The 19514-nt window shown below is 45.1% G+C and overlaps 1 protein-coding gene across 1 annotated transcript in view; it reads right to left on the bottom strand.

Annotated features, from left to right (window-relative positions):
• Positions 1-19238, bottom strand: part of CNRIP1 (cannabinoid receptor interacting protein 1) — a 41783-nt gene extending 22545 nt beyond the window's left edge. The window contains exons 1-2 of the mRNA XM_088477260.1: positions 18758-19238; positions 16767-16911 (exon numbers count right to left, since the gene is read on the bottom strand). Of these exons, the coding sequence (XP_088333386.1) occupies positions 16767-16911; positions 18758-18936 (324 nt within the window). The 5' untranslated portion in view covers positions 18937-19238. The remainder of the gene's footprint in view (positions 1-16766; positions 16912-18757) is intronic.
• Positions 19239-19514: the final 276 nt, after the last annotated feature.

The following is a 19514-nucleotide window of genomic DNA, read 5'->3' as shown; positions in this document are numbered from 1 at the left end:
GAGGAGGATGGACCCTGTTCATCCTGGGAGCAGCATGAGCTTTAACTGCGTGGTGCCCATGGATCCAGATCCAGCTATACCCCCAAGGTCAACCCTGTGGACCCCCTATGGACCCTGAAGTAGAAATTTACATTACCTTTTAGGGTACACAAGTATCAGTATTCCTGTACTTCAATACTGGGGGTATATTTTTCACCCTGGACACATACATACACATATATGTTGCAAAAGAGGAAAGTGGCTGGTGGCGAAGTAAATCCTAATAGTCATGTTTAAGTTCTGGATAAAATTAATGTACCTGATAAGAAGAATAAACCAGCTAACACACTTTACATTGTGTATAGCCTGATACTTCCTAGAATCTATTCCTCTCTATGAGTGTAAAGGGAAATGACCACTTCTCTCTCTCGGTTTGCTCCAATTATATTTGATTGCCAAATGCCTTAGTTCCTCTTTTAGGGAATAAGGTGACCAAATAATGAAATGAATAGCTAATCTGTAAATTCCCAGGAATACTTACGAGGGGAGCTGCCCTCTGGGTTGCATAGGAGAAAGTCTGAGAAGACGGCAGGCAGGCTTCCCTTTGGTGTTCGATCAAAGTGGGTGTAGATGACGTTTTCCCTATATGGACTTACGCGTTTCACCTCAAGCACTCTGGCTCTGTTCCAAAACACATTAGGGCCTGTTCCTGTGGTCAGAAGATGACCGCACACAGATGTTCTTGACCACATTTCTCAATATGCAGGATAGCTATCATCATATCTGTTTTAATCTATATAATAATCTAATTAGGTCTGCCCAGTCTCCAACATGCGCGTAGGGAGCCAGGGCACATCCCTCAGACTCCTGACACAGTAACGGACAGGCCACCTGTTCTCTCAGCGGGATGCCTCTTGTATCTTCCGGTTGTAGTTTTAAGGAGTGCATTTTTAGCAGCGTTAAATTCAAAATAGAAAAAACTATTCAAACGCACAAGAAGTGACACACATATATATATATATATTATATATATAGTATAGTGATGTTCCCGCACTCCCATGATCATAGACATGAAGAAAGCTGAACAAAAAAGTATTAAAAGAAAATGGAGGTTTTTAAATTAATTAATGAAGGTAGTGCTCCTAAACTGATAGTTGATACGATTTTTTAACTATGGACCTGATTCAGACCTGCTCGCTAGGATGCGTTCGCTCATAGCTGGCCGATTTTCACATTGTGAGCATGCGTATGCATTGCAGTGCGTGTGCGTGAACCAGTGTGAGAGATCGGGAAGCGTTCGCTCGCTGTGCATAGACTGCCCAGCAGAGAGAGTGACAGGAGAAGCCGATTGTGGGTGGTGACAGGGGACCGCTGCTACAAACTGGGGAGTGGAGGTGTGAACGCAGGTGTGCCTGAGCGTCTCAACGCCATTTCAGAGGAGTGCATAATTTAGAAGCAGCGTCATAGTACACGTCACCTGGCTGGATTTTGAAGTGCTCGCAGTGCTTGCGGTAGGGTATGGTCAGCCACAAGCGCTGCAATCACATCCGATGGTCCTCGATGTACCGTTGGTTGCATACATTTCCTGGAGATGACGTGCGCAAGTGGGCGTCTTAAGACAGGCTGGTGGGTGTCTGCATAGACAAAGCGATCACTCGTCAAGACATAGTGGGCATGCTAATGCCTTGTCGTGCGATCTTCTGCCTTCCCAAATTTGCATACGCATCGAGCGAGCGAAAGCATCTAGCGAGCGGGTCTGAATCAGGTCCTATGTGCATTACAAGTCTGACCCACAATCTTCATGAACAAAGGCTAAAAGAACATTAGGAAAACCAAGCTGAAAGCTCCTATTGTTTATGCATAATCTAAAAAACTAAATCTGGCACTGCACCCCCCAAGTGGAAGTGTAGGGGAATTATCTGACTGCCGCCTTGAATACAGATGTGGGAAATACTGTATATCAACCCACAAAAGAGACTAAAGCAATAGAAATAAATGTAATTCAAGGCGCTGTCAGATTAATTAAATTGAATCTCAAAATAGATAAGAAATCCTAAATAAACAGCAAATAAAATACAATATAATACATACAATAAAACACTGGACCATATGTCCACTAAAAGAACCTGGATCCAAACTCAAGACATGTGTTTGTCATAATCAATAGAAGACACTTTGCATTTCAACTGTGATTCATAATAATTGTATTGTGTCAGCGATTCCTATCAAGTGGAGACTGATTGTTTTTTGCACTTTTAATAGATCAACTTAGAGACGATCTCTGTGAACTTCACTGGATGGCTATTTGGACTTATATCTTTATACACTGGGGAACGATGGTGGGGTTTGGAAACCTTAAGTGGGACGACTGACAGCCTTCATTTATTGCTCTTTGGATGCTAAAGGACTGTGTCAATTCATCTATGTCCACAATATGGTAACTCCTTTGCTGCTCAATTTTTAATCACGCTCCTGGATACAGTGGAAAAGAGTCCTATGTCCGGTTTGAACACAGATACTCAGTTGTTTATTTTTACTTAATTGATTTTTATGTTGACTGTCTATAACATTCCTTGCCAATTTGCAGTATTTTGCACAGGATATATAATTATCTAATAAATGTATTTTTATTAATCATCTAAACCGTCCATCTGTTTAATTTGCAGCACTGGTATTTCTACTTTTTAAATAACCAATAAGGGGTAAATTTACTAAGAATCAAGATAGGTTGAGATGACCGTCTCGGGTGATTTATTCATTTTTTTCCTGCTTGCAAATTTACTAAAGGTAAAGTTTGGTGAGTTAGAGAGAGATTTCTCTAATCTCACTCGTAAAACTCGGGTAAGATAGCAATCTCGAATCAAATCACCATCGGGCCAAATCGGAAGTACTTTCCACCTAACACATACATCTCTCAAATTTACCAAGTATCGGGATGACAAGCTCGGGAGAGATAGGAGCAAACTCTCTGTCAAAATCACTTTTCAAACTCTCAACCCCCCGAGCTGAGAGATAGTCAGAAACACACACAAATAATTGTGAATTGTGTATGTTTCTTTGTGTAAATGGTTAAAATACGGTTAAAAACGTGAGGTTCCCCCCAAAACACTAACCAGCCCTGGACTTGGCAGCTAGTCCTGGTTCTTAACATTACAGGGAACAAAATGTGTAGAGTTCCACTGTAATTTAAGAACCAGCACCAGGCACAGAGCTGGTTTTAAATATACGGAAAAAAAAATTGATGTAAGGTTCCCCCGTATATTTAAAACCAGCCCTGGATCTTTTCTAAAGGGGGACTGATGCCACAGCCAGGGGTGCCATTTCACTGGGCCCCCCAGCCGCAGCATCAGCCCTGACCGTTCGTCAGCCCAGGCCAGGGATCCCTGGGGAGTTGGGAACCCCCCAATAAAGGGGTCACCCTCTCCAAGGCACCCCTGGCCTAGGCTGCTAGCCCGAGGCTATCCCCGCCACCCCTGGGTGGTGGGTTGACAGTGTTAGGTGTAGTGTATAAATTAGAATTCATTATCTTTACAGTGGAACTACAGGTTCCAGCAAGCCTCCCCCGCATGCTGGTACTTAGAGAACCACAAGTACCAGCATGCAGGGCATTAAGGGCCCACTGGTACCTGTGGTTCATCTGTAAAGAAATGGATAATAAAACACACAAAACACCTTGAAAATAAAGCTTTAATGCATCCATAAACACACTTACTCACCTGTTTCCAGATGTTCCCGTCCCCTTGTCAACGTAAAGTATCCCAACGAATTACCTGTTAAAAAAGATCCAATACTCACCTTTATTTCCCTCGATGTTCAGCTTTCAAATCCGAACATAGCCGAGTAGAACCGAACCCGCACATCTCTACTTTTTATTAGCACACCATGCCTTTTTTCTGCAATGTGCTATGCGTGAATTGCACAATTACCTTGCAAACATGTTTCAAATATAAAACAAAGACTCTGATTTTATATTGGAGACAATTTTTTGCTGGTGGATACAGATTAATGACTGTGTTGTTATTCCTTGGATACAATTATTACGAATCACAGTTGAAATGCAGAGTATCTTCTATTGATTATGATAAACACGTCTTGAATTTGGATCCAGAGTCTTTTAGCGGGGATATGGTCTAATGTTTTATTGTATGTATTATATTGTATTTTATTTGCTGTCTATTAAGGATTTCTTATCTATTTTGAGATTAAATTTAATTTGACAGCGCCTTGAATTACTTTTACCGTATATACTCGAGTATAAGCCGAGTTTTTCAGCACATTTTTTGTGAAAAAAAAGAGGTGCAAGATGGAATTGTCCTTGGGCCCTCCCACCCACCATTATGTTGTATAAACAGGACATGCACACTTTAACAAACCAATCATTTCAGCGCCAGGGTCTGCCACACGACTGTGGCTGAAATGATTGGTTCGTTTGGGCCCCCACAAAACAAGCTGGCAATTAATCTGTCCCTGCACAAACTGGCTCTACGGAGGCAAGATGTCATCCTCATCTTCAGTGTGTACATCCTCATCCTCACAGAGTATTAATTCATCCCCGCTGGAACCACAGGTCCCTCTGTACGTTCTGGAGGCTGGTCTCCCTGGAAGAGTTGATAATTCATTTTATGAACATCATCTTCTCCACATTTTGTGGAAGCAACCTCCTACGCCTTTCGCTGACAAGGTTCCCGGCTGCACTAAACACTCTTTCGGAGTACACACTGGAGGGGGGGCAACTCAGGTAAAATAGAGCCAGTTTGTACAGGGACCTCCAAATTGCTTCTTTTTCCTGCCAGTACAGGTACGGACTGTCTGACATGCCTACTTGGATGCTGTCACCGATGTAATCCTTTAACAGACAGACGCATGCTTGTCGCTGCTGCTTTGAGGATGCAAGTGCGGCTACAGCCCACGCAATTCACAAAGACAGAAAAAAAAAAAGAACAATATTTTAATTGTTTGTGTAGCACACTTTGAGGGTGTCACCACCCTTTAACAGACAGACGCACGCTTGTCGCTGCTGCTTTAAGGATGCAGGTGCGGCTACAGCCCACACATTTCACAAAGACAGAAAAAAAAAGAACAATATTTTAATTGTTTGTGTAGCACACTTTGAGGGTGTCACCACCGTTTAACGGACAGATGCACGCTTGTCGCTGCTGCTTTAAGGATGCAGGTGGAATCTAGACGGGATTTGGAACCGGGGACACACTACCTCCATCAATTGTCTAAATCCCACTGCACTAATGGCGGATACCGGACGCACGTCTAACACCAACATAGCAGTCAAGGCCTCAGTTATACGTTTTGCTTCAGGATGACTGCTGTCGTACTTCATCCTCATCACTAGGGACTGTTGGAGGGTCAATTGTTTAGTAAAAGTAGTGATGTTCCTACTTCCTCTCTGGGATGATGAACAACTCCCAGCAGCAGCAGCAATAGCACTAGGAGGAAGTGGTTCTTGATCTTTCCCTATTTTATTTTTATCGGAGAAAGTTTGGTCCTCCATTTATGTTATATTGATATATACGTGCGGCTAAAGCGCACACAAACACAGAAAATATTTTTTTATTTTTGCTGGAGAGTAGTGCACTTTGTGGGTTACACCACCCTTTAAGAAATGAGCCAGCCGGCTCTTTACTTATGGGACACAGGCGCACGCTTGGCGCTGCTCCTTTGTTGATGCACGTGCAGCCACAGTGCACACAAGTCATAAACACAGAAAATAATTTTTTTTTTGGTTTGGACTGGAGTGTACTTTGGGGGTTACAGCACCCTTTAACGGTCAAGCCAGCCGGCCCTTTACTTATGACACAGGCGCACGCTTGGCACTACTTTTTTGATGCACGTGCGGCTACTGCGCACACAATTCACAAACACAGAAAATATATTATTTTTTTAGCACTTGGGGGGAGCACCCCTGATGGACAGAGCACCCCCTGGACAACACTACAGCACCCCTTTAGGACTGGGACACTGCACAGGACTTTGGAGTGGACACAGCCCCTATGGAGAACTGACTGCACAACACAGTCCAGCCAGCCCCTGTGGACTTTGAAGTAGTGGACACAGCCCCTATTAACAACAGCAGCACAGCACAACACAGCCAGCCCCTATGGACTTTGAAGTAGTGGACAACAGCAGCACTACACTACACTACACTACACAGCCCAGCCAGCCCTAACTCCCACCCTCCCTCTTCACTGTCCACAGCCGAGTGAGAAAATGGCGCCGACGCGGGTACCTTATATAGGATCCAAAACCCGCGAGACTCGGAAGGCGGGATAATGACGTTTTGCCTCGATTTCAGATCCGAGTCAGGCGGGAAAAGTCGAGCCTGACTCGGATCGGACTCGGATCGGGGGGTTCGGATTTCAGAAATCCGAACCCGCTCACCCCTAATATATATATACACACATATATATATTATATATATATATATATAAATAAATTAGTGTTAGTATAGGCAGTTGTTAAATAGACATGCATCGCTAGCTTCTACCTGCACAACTCAACCCACCACCAGGTCATATGATGCCCATATAATTTAAAACCTTAACACATCCTCATATCAGCTCCCACATAACATTGCTACACCTCTTCTTCCCAGATAACACTAAAATCGTACCCTCCCTGGGTATTTAGCTACTGTTGGAGGAGGAACTCTGGTCTCAAGAAACTGGCAGAAATTGGGTGGAGGGGTAAAGAAGGGGCAGACTGGGGTCCAGTGGTGGCACAGTGGGTCATCACTTCAAAATTTCCTCCTCCTTTTATTCAAACAGTCATGTAAATATGCGCCAATGGTAACTTACATCAAAGAGACACATGCAGAGGTAGTAATGTCGTACAACAACAATATGTGCCTTCAGGTGGTAGGTGTATATTATATGGATGCAGGTCACACAATATTTACTGCTTTCTTTTTATTAAGAGAAGCTCACTCAGTGTAAGAAGCTCTGCCATATCCATGGGAGAGGACTAGGAAGGAGCATGGACGGTGGGAGGGGGTTAAAGACATGAATGCAGAGCATTGGTGGCTGGACATGAGGGAGGGACCAGCCACCAGGAAGCAAGGCACTAGTGGGGCCAGCCCAGGGCCGGCTCCTGACACGTCCTGTCAGTGCGGCCGCACAGGGGCGCCGGGTCCGGCCGGAGATAATCCACGCCTTCCACCCATCTATCATAGGTATTATTATAAGGTGAGGGGGAGGACATATGGAAGGAGCGGGCGGAGGGGAAACACGGAATGGCGCTGGGCGCAAAGACACCTAGTGCCGGCACTGGGCCAGCCAGTCTCAGGAATCACAACGCGGCACAGCAATGTCATCTCCCGCCTCTGAGGGTTGGCTTAGGCAGTATGTGAGATATGAGCTGCTGCATTTGCAGGATGTACTGCCACTGGGTGGGATGCACTATGGCGGTTTTTGCAGTCAAACCTCAGAAAATTACGTATTTGGAAGCTTGGCCGCTTAGCGCATATGCACCAAGCCCTGGAATGCAATACATTCTGGGGTTTGGATGCAGTGGGCAACGTCATCTTTAGATGGAGGTGCTCAATAACATACCTCCCAACTTTTATGTTTCAAAATGCGGGACATCTCGTACGCCGTAGACTTCCCCTATGGCTCCCCCTACACTGTGAATAGATGCCGTGCTATTCAATAGAAGCCTATGGGCTTCTACTTGTGACTCCCCCTGAGAGGGACATAATCCCCAAAGACCCTCTTACAGGGAGAGCTATCCTTTGTGATTTTATCCATGCATACCGGCGTTATTTAACCCAGTATGCATGCTATGAGTGGCATCCCGCCCAAGTCTCTTATTATATATACACAGAACAAGAATGACCAGTGGCACTCGGAGTCTTTAAACATATGACTTGTATTTACATGAGGTAAATCAACGATTCGGGGATCACATTTGTCAAGGTGCTCTAACACTAGAGTCTCTGTGGAAGAGCTGCTTTGAGTCTTGAAAAAACATTAGTCTCTCTTTGCTGTAATCCCAGACAGACCATGAAAGTGCAGGTCCATGATGCTCTTTATGCTCAAGGAACAATCAAGTGTCCAGAGTGATAACATAAGTGAACGGGATATGTGGTCTGAGCTCGGTTGCTTCAAACTAATGCTGGGCATACACTATGCAATTCTCTATCAGATATCTGTCCAATCTGGCTGGTTGGAATGAAAACCTGGTAATGCATGGGAGCAAATAACAATAGAAATTTGCTCCCAAACACTAGAAAATGGACCAGATTTTCCTTCCCACCAGACAGATAATTGTATAGTGTATGCCCAGCATTACTAATATTTAATTGTTCATTATGATCACTACATGTCTGGAGAGACTACCAGGAGTATAGGAGAGGCTTCTGGATCCCAAATCAGTTTCATATGAAGTCCTCTAGAAGAATAAACCCATCATGCTGGCACCCCTCTGCTCAAATATCATCATGGTAATCGGACTTGTCCCTTTGACTTTTCCTTTGTGATCTCTTGAAGAGGAGATTCAAAATGTAGGCAGGTATGACTGACCATGATTATCAGCATGACAGAACAATGCTGCAGGGATTTAAATGTATCCCTTTTTCCTGCTTGCGTTTCAAACAGACAAAGAAGAATTTTAAGAGTAGGGGCATTGACAACACGCTACTGTATCTGTATGAAGACAAAAATCAGCACAGAGACTATCTCTGGAATCCTACAGACATTATTATCATCATCATCATTTTATTTATATGGCGCCACAAGTGTTCCGTAGCGCCTTACAAAATACATAAACAAATAGGTGACCAGTGACTTACAGTACAATACAATACAGAACAAGGATAATATACATTGCTACATTAGCGACCATAACACCCAGATAAGCAACAGAGCATAAATAACCAAGTGTTAGGTGCCCTAGTGGGGAGTAAGAAGTAGATGTAAGTAAAGTAAGGAGAAGCACAAGAGGGTAGAGGGCCCTGCTCATATGAGCTTACATTCTAAAGGGGAGGGGCAGACAAACAGGTGTGACACAGATGGGGTAGACAGGGGAGGAAGGAGCATGTAGCAGCAAGTTAAGATGAGAGCTGGGAGGCTTTGATGAAGTAGTGGGTCTTGTGAGCCCGTTTGAAGGATTGTATAGAGGTGGAGAGTCTGATAGGGAGAGGGAAAGATTCAAAGGTGGGGAGCAGTAGAGGCGGGAGTGGGAGGAAGTAATCAATTGTCATAAGAGGCGGCGTGCATTAGCTGAATGAAGAGAACAGACAGGAGAGTGAAGGGAGATAAGGTCAGAGATGTAAATGGGAGAGGAATGGTTGAGGGCTTTGTAAGCGAGTGTGAGAACCTTGAATTGAGTTCTGAAAGGGAAGGGGAGTCAGTGGAGGGCTTGTAGAAGAGGGGAGGCAGATGTAGAGCGTTTGGAGAGGAAGATGAGCCGAGCAGCAGCATTGAGGACAGACTGGAGAGGGGAGAGAAGGGAGTTGGGGAGGCCAGATAGGAAGAGGTTACTGATTCTGTCCCTGTAACACCACTGGCCACGTTCCTGTGTATTTTACTGACCCTGTGACACCACTGGCCACGTTCCTGTGTATTTTACTGATCCTGTCCCTGTGACACCACTGGCCACGTTCCTGTGTATTTTACTGACCCTGTCCCTGTGACACCACTGACCACGTTCCTGTGTATTTTACTGATCCTGTCCCTGTGACACCACTGACCACGTTCCTGTGTATTTTACTGATCCTGTCCCTGTGACACCACTGGCCACGTTCCTGTGTATTTTACTGATCCTGTCCCTGTGACACCACTGGCCACGTTCCTGTGTATTTACTGATCCTGTCCCTGTGACACCACTGGCCACGTTCCTGTGTATTTACTGATCCTGTCCCTGTGACATTATTGGTTCCATGCCACTGACACCACTGGCCACGTTCCGGTGTATAAATTATCCAGCCCATAGATTTCTGCAGGTTTATAAACCTGTCAATTAACCCGTCTTCTCTGTAAGTGCTGCAATTATGTCATGTATATTAGTAAGCTCAGCAATAAACCATGATATATATTATTGCCAAATAATGGTTTCACTGTTGATTAACTGGGACACAGGCAAACCTGGCAAGTAGTTTTTCTCTGTCCTGTATTGAACAATATTATGTGTAATGTATTATTTTTTTTATACAGTACAGTTTATTTTTGTACTGCAGTACTCCCCATTACAAACATTAACAACTAATTTCGCAGTAATGGTGCAAATTATTTGAGACCATCATGAACATCTAGATTTCCTCAAGGCGAGGGCCAGCTCCAGGACTATCTGCACCCTTTGCAGGCAGGGACTCCGATGCCCCTTAACCCAGCACGTGCCCAAAAATTAGTGTGGCCTAATTACCATATGACACACCCCTAAATGACACTATTTGGGTTGTGACCGTATGGCACACCTCCCATTTAACGTCAGGCTGGGGGCGAGACCAGCACTCCTTCAGTACCTGGGCTGCCCCCATCTTTCTCCCTGCACTGAATGGATGCATTTATATGGCGCCACAAGTGTTCCGTAGAGCCTTACAAAATACATAAAACAAATAGGTTGGCCAGTGAATTACAGTACAATACAATACAGGACAAGGACAATATACATTGCTACATTAGCGACCATAACACCCAGATAAGCAACAGAGCATAAATAACCAAGTGTTAGGTGCCCTAGTGGGGAGTAAGAAGTAGATGTAAGTAAAGTAAGGAGAAGCACAAGAGGGTAGAGGGCCCTGCTCATATGAGCTTACATTCTAAAGGGGAGGGGCAGACAAACAGGTGTGACACAGATGGGGTAGACAGGGGAGGAAGGAGCATGTAGCAGCAAGTTAAGATGAGAGCTGGAAGGCTTTGATGAAGTAGTGGGTCTTGTGAGCCCGTTTGAAGGATTGTATAGAGGTGGAGAGTCTGATAGGGAGAGGGAAAGATTCAAAGGTGGGGAGCAGTAGAGGCGGGAGTGGGAGGAAGTAATCAATTGTCATAAGAGGCGGCGTGCATTAGCTGAATGAAGAGAACAGACAGGAGAGTGAAGGGAGATAAGGTCAGAGATGTAAATGGGAGAGGAATGGTTGAGGGCTTTGTAAGCGAGTGTGAGAACCTTGAATTGAGTTCTGAAAGGGAAGGGGAGTCAGTGGAGGGCTTGTAGAAGAGGGGAGGCAGATGTAGAGCGTTTGGAGAGGAAGATGAGCCGAGCAGCAGCATTGAGGACAGACTGGAGAGGGGAGAGAAGGGAGTTGGGGAGGCCAGATAGGAAGAGGTTACTGATTCTGTCCCTGTAACACCACTGGCCACGTTCCTGTGTATTTTACTGACCCTGTGACACCACTGGCCACGTTCCTGTGTATTTTACTGATCCTGTCCCTGTGACACCACTGGCCACGTTCCTGTGTATTTTACTGACCCTGTCCCTGTGACACCACTGACCACGTTCCTGTGTATTTTACTGATCCTGTCCCTGTGACACCACTGACCACGTTCCTGTGTATTTTACTGATCCTGTCCCTGTGACACCACTGGCCACGTTCCTGTGTATTTACTGATCCTGTCCCTGTGACACCACTGGCCACGTTCCTGTGTATTTACTGATCCTGTCCCTGTGATACCACTGGCCACGTTCCTGTGTATTTTACTGACCCTGTCCCTGTGACACCACTGACCACGTTCCTGTGTATTTTACTGATCCTGTCCCTGTGACACCACTGACCACGTTCCTGTGTATTTTACTGATCCTGTCCCTGTGACACCACTGGCCACGTTCCTGTGTATTTTACTGATCCTGTCCCTGTGACACCACTGGCCACGTTCCTGTGTATTTACTGATCCTGTCCCTGTGACACCACTGGCCACGTTCCTGTGTATTTACTGATCCTGTCCCTGTGACATTATTGGTTCCATGCCACTGACACCACTGGCCACGTTCCGGTGTATAAATTATCCAGCCCATAGATTTCTGCAGGTTTATAAACCTGTCAATTAACCCGTCTTCTCTGTAAGTGCTGCAATTATGTCATGTATATTAGTAAGCTCAGCAATAAACCATGATATATATTATTGCCAAATAATGGTTTCACTGTTGATTAACTGGGACACAGGCAAACCTGGCAAGTAGTTTTTCTCTGTCCTGTATTGAACAATATTATGTGTAATGTATTATTTTTTTTATACAGTACAGTTTATTTTTGTACTGCAGTACTCCCCATTACAAACATTAACAACTAATTTCGCAGTAATGGTGCAAATTATTTGAGACCATCATGAACATCTAGATTTCCTCAAGGCGAGGGCCAGCTCCAGGACTATCTGCATCCTTTGCAGGCAGGGACTCCGATGCCCCTTAACCCAGCACGTGCCCAAAAATTAGTGTGGCCTAATTACCATATGACACACCCCTAAATGACACTATTTGGGTTGTGACCGTATGGCACACCTCCCATTTAACGTCAGGCTGGGGGCGAGACCAGCACTCCTTCAGTACCTGGGCTGCCCCCATCTTTCTCCCTGCACTGAATGGATGCATTTATATGGCGCCACAAGTGTTCCGTAGAGCCTTACAAAATACATAAAACAAATAGGTTGGCCAGTGAATTACAGTACAATACAATACAGGACAAGGACAATATACATTGCTACATTAGCGACCATAACACCCAGATAAGCAACAGAGCATAAATAACCAAGTGTTAGGTGCCCTAGTGGGGAGTAAGAAGTAGATGTAAGTAAAGTAAGGAGAAGCACAAGAGGGTAGAGGGCCCTGCTCATATGAGCTTACATTCTAAAGGGGAGGGGCAGACAAACAGGTGTGACACAGATGGGGTAGACAGGGGAGGAAGGAGCATGTAGCAGCAAGTTAAGATGAGAGCTGGAAGGCTTTGATGAAGTAGTGGGTCTTGTGAGCCCGTTTGAAGGATTGTATAGAGGTGGAGAGTCTGATAGGGAGAGGGAAAGATTCAAAGGTGGGGAGCAGTAGAGGCGGGAGTGGGAGGAAGTAATCAATTGTCATAAGAGGCGGCGTGCATTAGCTGAATGAAGAGAACAGACAGGAGAGTGAAGGGAGATAAGGTCAGAGATGTAAATGGGAGAGGAATGGTTGAGGGCTTTGTAAGCGAGTGTGAGAACCTTGAATTGAGTTCTGAAAGGGAAGGGGAGTCAGTGGAGGGCTTGTAGAAGAGGGGAGGCAGATGTAGAGCGTTTGGAGAGGAAGATGAGCCGAGCAGCAGCATTGAGGACAGACTGGAGAGGGGAGAGAAGGGAGTTGGGGAGGCCAGATAGGAAGAGGTTACTGATTCTGTCCCTGTAACACCACTGGCCACGTTCCTGTGTATTTTACTGACCCTGTGACACCACTGGCCACGTTCCTGTGTATTTTACTGATCCTGTCCCTGTGACACCACTGGCCACGTTCCTGTGTATTTTACTGACCCTGTCCCTGTGACACCACTGACCACGTTCCTGTGTATTTTACTGATCCTGTCCCTGTGACACCACTGACCACGTTCCTGTGTATTTTACTGATCCTGTCCCTGTGACACCACTGACCACGTTCCTGTGTATTTTACTGATCCTGTCCCTGTGACACCACTGACCACGTTCCTGTGTATTTTACTGATCCTGTCCCTGTGACACCACTGGCCACGTTCCTGTGTATTTACTGATCCTGTCCCTGTGACACCACTGGCCACGTTCCTGTGTATTTACTGATCCTGTCCCTGTGATACCACTAGCCACGTTCCTGTGTATTTTACTGACCCTGTCCCTGTGACACCACTGACCACGTTCCTGTGTATTTTACTGATCCTGTCCCTGTGACACCACTGACCACGTTCCTGTGTATTTTACTGATCCTGTCCCTGTGACACCACTGGCCACGTTCCTGTGTATTTTACTGATCCTGTCCCTGTGACACCACTTGCCACGTTCCTGTGTATTTACTGATCCTGTCCCTGTGACACCACTGGCCACGTTCCTGTGTATTTACTGATCCTGTCCCTGTGACATTATTGGTTCCATGCCACTGACACTACTGGCCACGTTCCGGTGTATAAATTATCCAGCCCATAGATTTCTGCAGGTTTATAAACCTGTCAATTAACCCATCTTCTCTGTAAGTGCTGCAATTATGTCATGTATATTAGTAAGCTCAGCAATAAACCATGATATATATTATTGCCAAATAATGGTTTCACTGTTGATTAACTGGGACACAGGCAAACCTGGCAAGTAGTTTTTCTCTGTCCTGTATTGAACAATATTATGTGTAATGTATTATTTTTTTTATACAGTACAGTTTATTTTTGTACTGCAGTACTCCCCATTACAAACATTAACAACTAATTTCGCAGTAATGGTGCAAATTATTTGAGACCATCATGAACATCTAGATTTCCTCAAGGCGAGGGCCAGCTCCAGGACTATCTGCACCCTTTGCAGGCAGGGACTCCGATGCCCCTTAACCCAGCACGTGCCCAAAAATTAGTGTGGCCTAATTACCATATGACACACCCCTAAATGACACTATTTGGGTTGTGACCGTATGGCACACCTCCCATTTAACGTCAGGCTGGGGGCGAGACCAGCACTCCTTCAGTACCTGGGCTGCCCCCATCTTTCTCCCTGCACTGAATGGATGCATTTATATGGCGCCACAAGTGTTCCGTAGAGCCTTACAAAATACATAAAACAAATAGGTTGGCCAGTGAATTACAGTACAATACAATACAGGACAAGGACAATATACATTGCTACATTAGCGACCATAACACCCAGATAAGCAACAGAGCATAAACAACCAAATGTTAGGTGCCCTAGTAGGGAGTAAGAAGTAGATTCAAGTAAAGTAAGGAGAAGCACAAGAGGGTAGAGGGCCCTGCTCATGTGAGCTTACATTCTAAATGGGAGGGGCAGACAAACAGGTGTGACACAGATGGGGTAGACATGAAAGAGCATGTTGCAGCAAGTTAAGATGAGAGCTGGAAGGCTTTGATGAAGTAGTGGGTCTTGAGAGCCCGTTTGAAGGATTGTAGAGAGGTGGAGAGTCTGATAGGGAGAGGGAGAGATTCAAAGGTGGGGAGCAGTAGAGGCGGGAGTGGGAGGAAGTAATCAGTTGGCATAAGAGGCGGCGTGCATTAGTTGAATGAAGAGGACAGACAGGAGAATGAAGGGAGATAAGGTCAGAGATGTAAATGGGAGAGGAACGGGTGAGGGCTTTGTAAGTGAGTTTGAGAACCTTGAATTGAGTTCTGGAAGGGGAGTCAGTGTAGGGCTTGTGGAAGAGGGGAGGCAGATGTAGAGCGTTTGGAGAGGAAGATGAGCCGAGCAGCAGCATTGAGGACAGACTGGAGAGGAGAGAGATGGGTTGGGGAGGCCAGATAGGAAGAGGTTACTGATCCTGTCCCTGTGACACCACTGGGAACGTTCCTGTGTATTTTACTGACCCTGTCCCTGTGACACTACTGGCCACGTTCCTGTGTATTTTACTGACCCTGTGACACCACTGACCACGTTCCTGTGTATTTTACTGATCTTGTCCCCAAGGCCAAGGCCGGCTCCAGGAGTATCTGCACCCTGTGCAGACAGGGACTCCGATGCCCCTTAACCCCGCGTGTGCCCAAAAATGAGTGTGGCCTAATTACCATATGACACACCCCTATATGACATTATTTGGGGCGTGACCGTATGGCACACCTCCCATTTAACGTCAGACTGGGGGCGAGCCCAGCACTCCTTCAGTACCTGGGCTGCCCCCAGCCCTCTCCCTGCACTGAATGGATGCATTTATATGGTGCCACAAGTGTTCCGTAGAGCCTTACAAAATACATAAAACAAATAGGTTGGCCAGTGAATTACAGTACAATACAATACAATACAGGACAAGGATAATATACATTGCTACATTAGCGACCATAACACCCAGATAAGCAACAGAGTATAAGCAACCAAGTGTTAGGTGTCCTAGTTGCGGCGGTGGGGGTGCCCAACCTCCCTACCACCGATGGGACACTTCAGCCCGCAGGTGGAACAGCGGGGGCAGTGCCCGAAAAACGGGACTGTCCCGCTGAAATCGGGATGGTTGGAAGGGTGCGCCCTCTATTGGGTGGCGCCCCTGTTCGACCGCACTGGCCGAACGTGCCTCGAGCCGACCCTGCCCATGGCTATAACACACATTCACAGTATATTCTGAAGTCAGCAAAGACATAGAATACAACTCCCGCCCCTAAAACCACCCCCACCCAATGGCAGTTGAGGATGCGGTGAGCGGGACACTACACCAGCAGTTCCGGGATTGTGAAAAAGTGCCTGACTGTGACAGCTTCCTAAAATCATGACTGTCCCACCTAAACCAGTGCAGTTAAAGGTATAATCAAGGCTGATGTCAGATATACACCTAACATTGACATTAGCCTGCTGCCAACGTTACACATCTTCTAACATTAACAATAACCTACTATAATGAATTATAGTGTAACTCATTTCCCCTAACACCACCCTCCCACATCCAACACCAAAGTCCCTCCCTTGTTATGAATTCCCAACCACCCTCCTATGCATATAATTTTCCCCACCACCAACAAAAACCTGTCATTCATTTATCCCCAACAGCTCTTTACTGATTACCCCCATGCTGTAATTCATTCTATCCCCTCTGTAATTAATTACCCTTAACAGAGCAGATCATTGCTCTGTGCCCTGGAAACAGAACCCGCTTCTGCCCCGGCGCACCCTACCACTCCATGGCATTGAGCCCATCTCATAGTGCGACAACCACTGTTTTAGTACCTGGATAATGACTTGGAGTGGTTGCCTCTCCCCGCTTTTGGTGTGGGTCACTCCCTCTGTGTCATAAAATGCTGTGTAACAGGCAACCTGAGGGTCTCTGGATTTCTCTTCCAGGGGAATGATCATTCCTCCTAAATTCAAAGTCCTGAAACGGATGACATGATACAGTTTAATAAATAACTACATGCAGAAATACTCAGTGTAGCGTTGTCTGGACATTACAAATCACAAGAATTCACACTTTATTCCTGTATTGATGGTGATGGTGCGTTTTTAGTGAGTGCTGATATAAAAGAATCAGTGACAATATTCATAGTGGGTTTATTATACACTGGCTCATAAAGAGACACTCTGGGCCTAATTGAGATCTGGACAGCTCTCCCGGTAAGAGCCGTCCTTTGTGTTAGAGGGACTTATGGGTTTATGACCCAGAAGTCCCTCTGGCATATTTCTGCGCATGCAGAGTAAGGCGCGCGCACTGTGGGCGGAGCTGGGTGGGATCATACTGGAACCCACTCAGGGGGCATCCTGAAAAAAAGGTCATAGGCTTCTATTGGCACCGGGATGAAGTACCGGAATACATTGCATCCCTCCCTAATATACAACATTGCGTGATATTGAAAAGAAGTATTTAAGTATATGGAAAATAATAACACTATTCAAATGTACAGAAAGTTGTTTATTTTTGTACATTCAATTTTATTTATCGAACTTTAAGAGCAGCGATAAGGTATGATAATTGGCCCCATCACATTTTTTTAATAGCTAGGCCCCTTAGATTTGCTAGCAAATTGTTATCAATTATTATTAGAAGTAGTAGAAGGCCAGATCTGCAAAAGAAGAATTTTGCGGTTATAATCATGTACAACATAGACACAGATTTCTTTGTCCACCATTCCTTGAAAGTAGCATAATTCCTCTTTGGAATGATTTGCTTCTTCTATGAAATTGCAATCAACACGGATTAATGAGGATTCTCCATACACATAGTAAACAGTTCCTCCCAGCGATACCCTTACAATAGGATCAATAGTCTTGAATTAGACATTGCTTTTAAATGACTTTTGCATAAAAATATGTCACTATAATTACTAATATAGTAACTGATTTTTTTTCATTACTTTATTCTTATATTGCAAAGCAGAAACATAGCAAACAGTATATTCTGTATTAAAATGAATTGCCAATAAACATTGTTACAAGGTCTTGTCACACATCAATTTGCATAGCATGTTCCGTGATCCATCCTTATTACCTAGTTATAAGATGGTTCATACAGTATGTACAGTGCCTATACATCATGCTGTGATTATCTCCCATTTTCTCTCTGCAAATCCCAAAACATCTGTTTACAAAAATGGTGCTTGGTCATTCTGCCGGGGCATTACCTATGCATGGTTTCTATTTTTAATGCACAAACCTTAAATCACATATATAAGTATTACACTGAGACAATTGTATAGCACATTATTAGTGCAGCAGTAATTTAACCTCAGATCTCACGGGATTCATGTTTATAGATCTTGGATCTGCATTTCATGCATCCTGATCGCCTCTGCAGATGACAGTTGCCATAAAGGACACACAGGCCTTACTGCCCCTCACTGTATGCTGTACAGCTATAAGGATGCTATGACTAGACTGTGTACATGCTGTGCTATATAATCCCATGCAGCCTGGCACAGGGGAAAGTGATGTTTGTGTATTATCATCGCTGTACAGTATTTGTGCTGATGAGAGCTCAGTGCAGGAGGAAGGAAGGAGAGACCCTTGACCGGCAAGAAGGGAGTGAATAGCATTCAGAGGGATTAACCATTGCGGTGCTCACATTAGATATATTCCGGTGACTGCAGAATATCCATGTATCATGCATATAACATGCAGGTAGCATAATGCTGCAATAGTTCACATGCATACATATATACATACATACATACATACATGTATACTTACATGTATACATACATACATGACAGATCGCCTGCACTTACTTCGCTTTGATCGCTCCCGGTTTCAGAACCACCTCGATTTTATATTTGGCTCCCGTTAGTAATTTGATTGTCCGGTTCTGGCCGAACCTCTGCCCATCCACCTTAAAATACACCGGGCCGTCATTAGGCTGGATTTTAAGGGAGACCGCGATTTTAACCAGATTAGGGATCTCCCCCATGTTCTGCAGTCGGGAAGGATAATGACAGCTGTAGGAGGGATCAGGTGCTCCCTACGGGATCTGCAAGACAGGGAAGGGAGGGAACGGTGACCTGAGCCATTCAATGGCAGCAGGCGCAATCCACTGGTTTTCTGACTGCACTTTAATCCATTATAATCCAAACTCAAAGGAGGGGGAAGGGGAGGGTGTGCTGTATCTCCTCCCTGCAAATAATATACAGACTGAGATAAGGAGGAGGAGGAGGAGAACCGCTGCACATGGTGCTTACAGATATCAGGGTTCTATTATATATCTCACTTGTCCCTGCTCCGCCATGTATCAATGTAATATTCAGATGAGTTTATCCTGCATCACTAAACATCAGTCTGATTCCTACTGTGGCTGCATTCATCAACCTGCTGGCTACCTCACAATGCAGAATTTCAGACCTTCCCAACCACGGTCCTCAAGGCACATTTCCAGGTTTTGAGGATAGCCATACTGGAGCACAGGTGACTTAATTAGTACCTCAGTTATTTTGATTTAACCATCTGTGCTCAAGCCTGGATATCACCAAAACCAGGATTGTTGGTGTGCCT

The sequence above is a fragment of the Taudactylus pleione genome, unplaced genomic scaffold, assembly GCF_031769625.1.
Source record: "Taudactylus pleione unplaced genomic scaffold, aTauple2 ptg000201l, whole genome shotgun sequence".
In the NCBI taxonomy this organism is placed as follows: domain Eukaryota; kingdom Metazoa; phylum Chordata; class Amphibia; order Anura; family Myobatrachidae; genus Taudactylus; species Taudactylus pleione.
The sequence above is the reverse complement of the archived record's forward strand: the minus strand, read 5'-3'. Positions and strand labels throughout refer to the sequence as shown.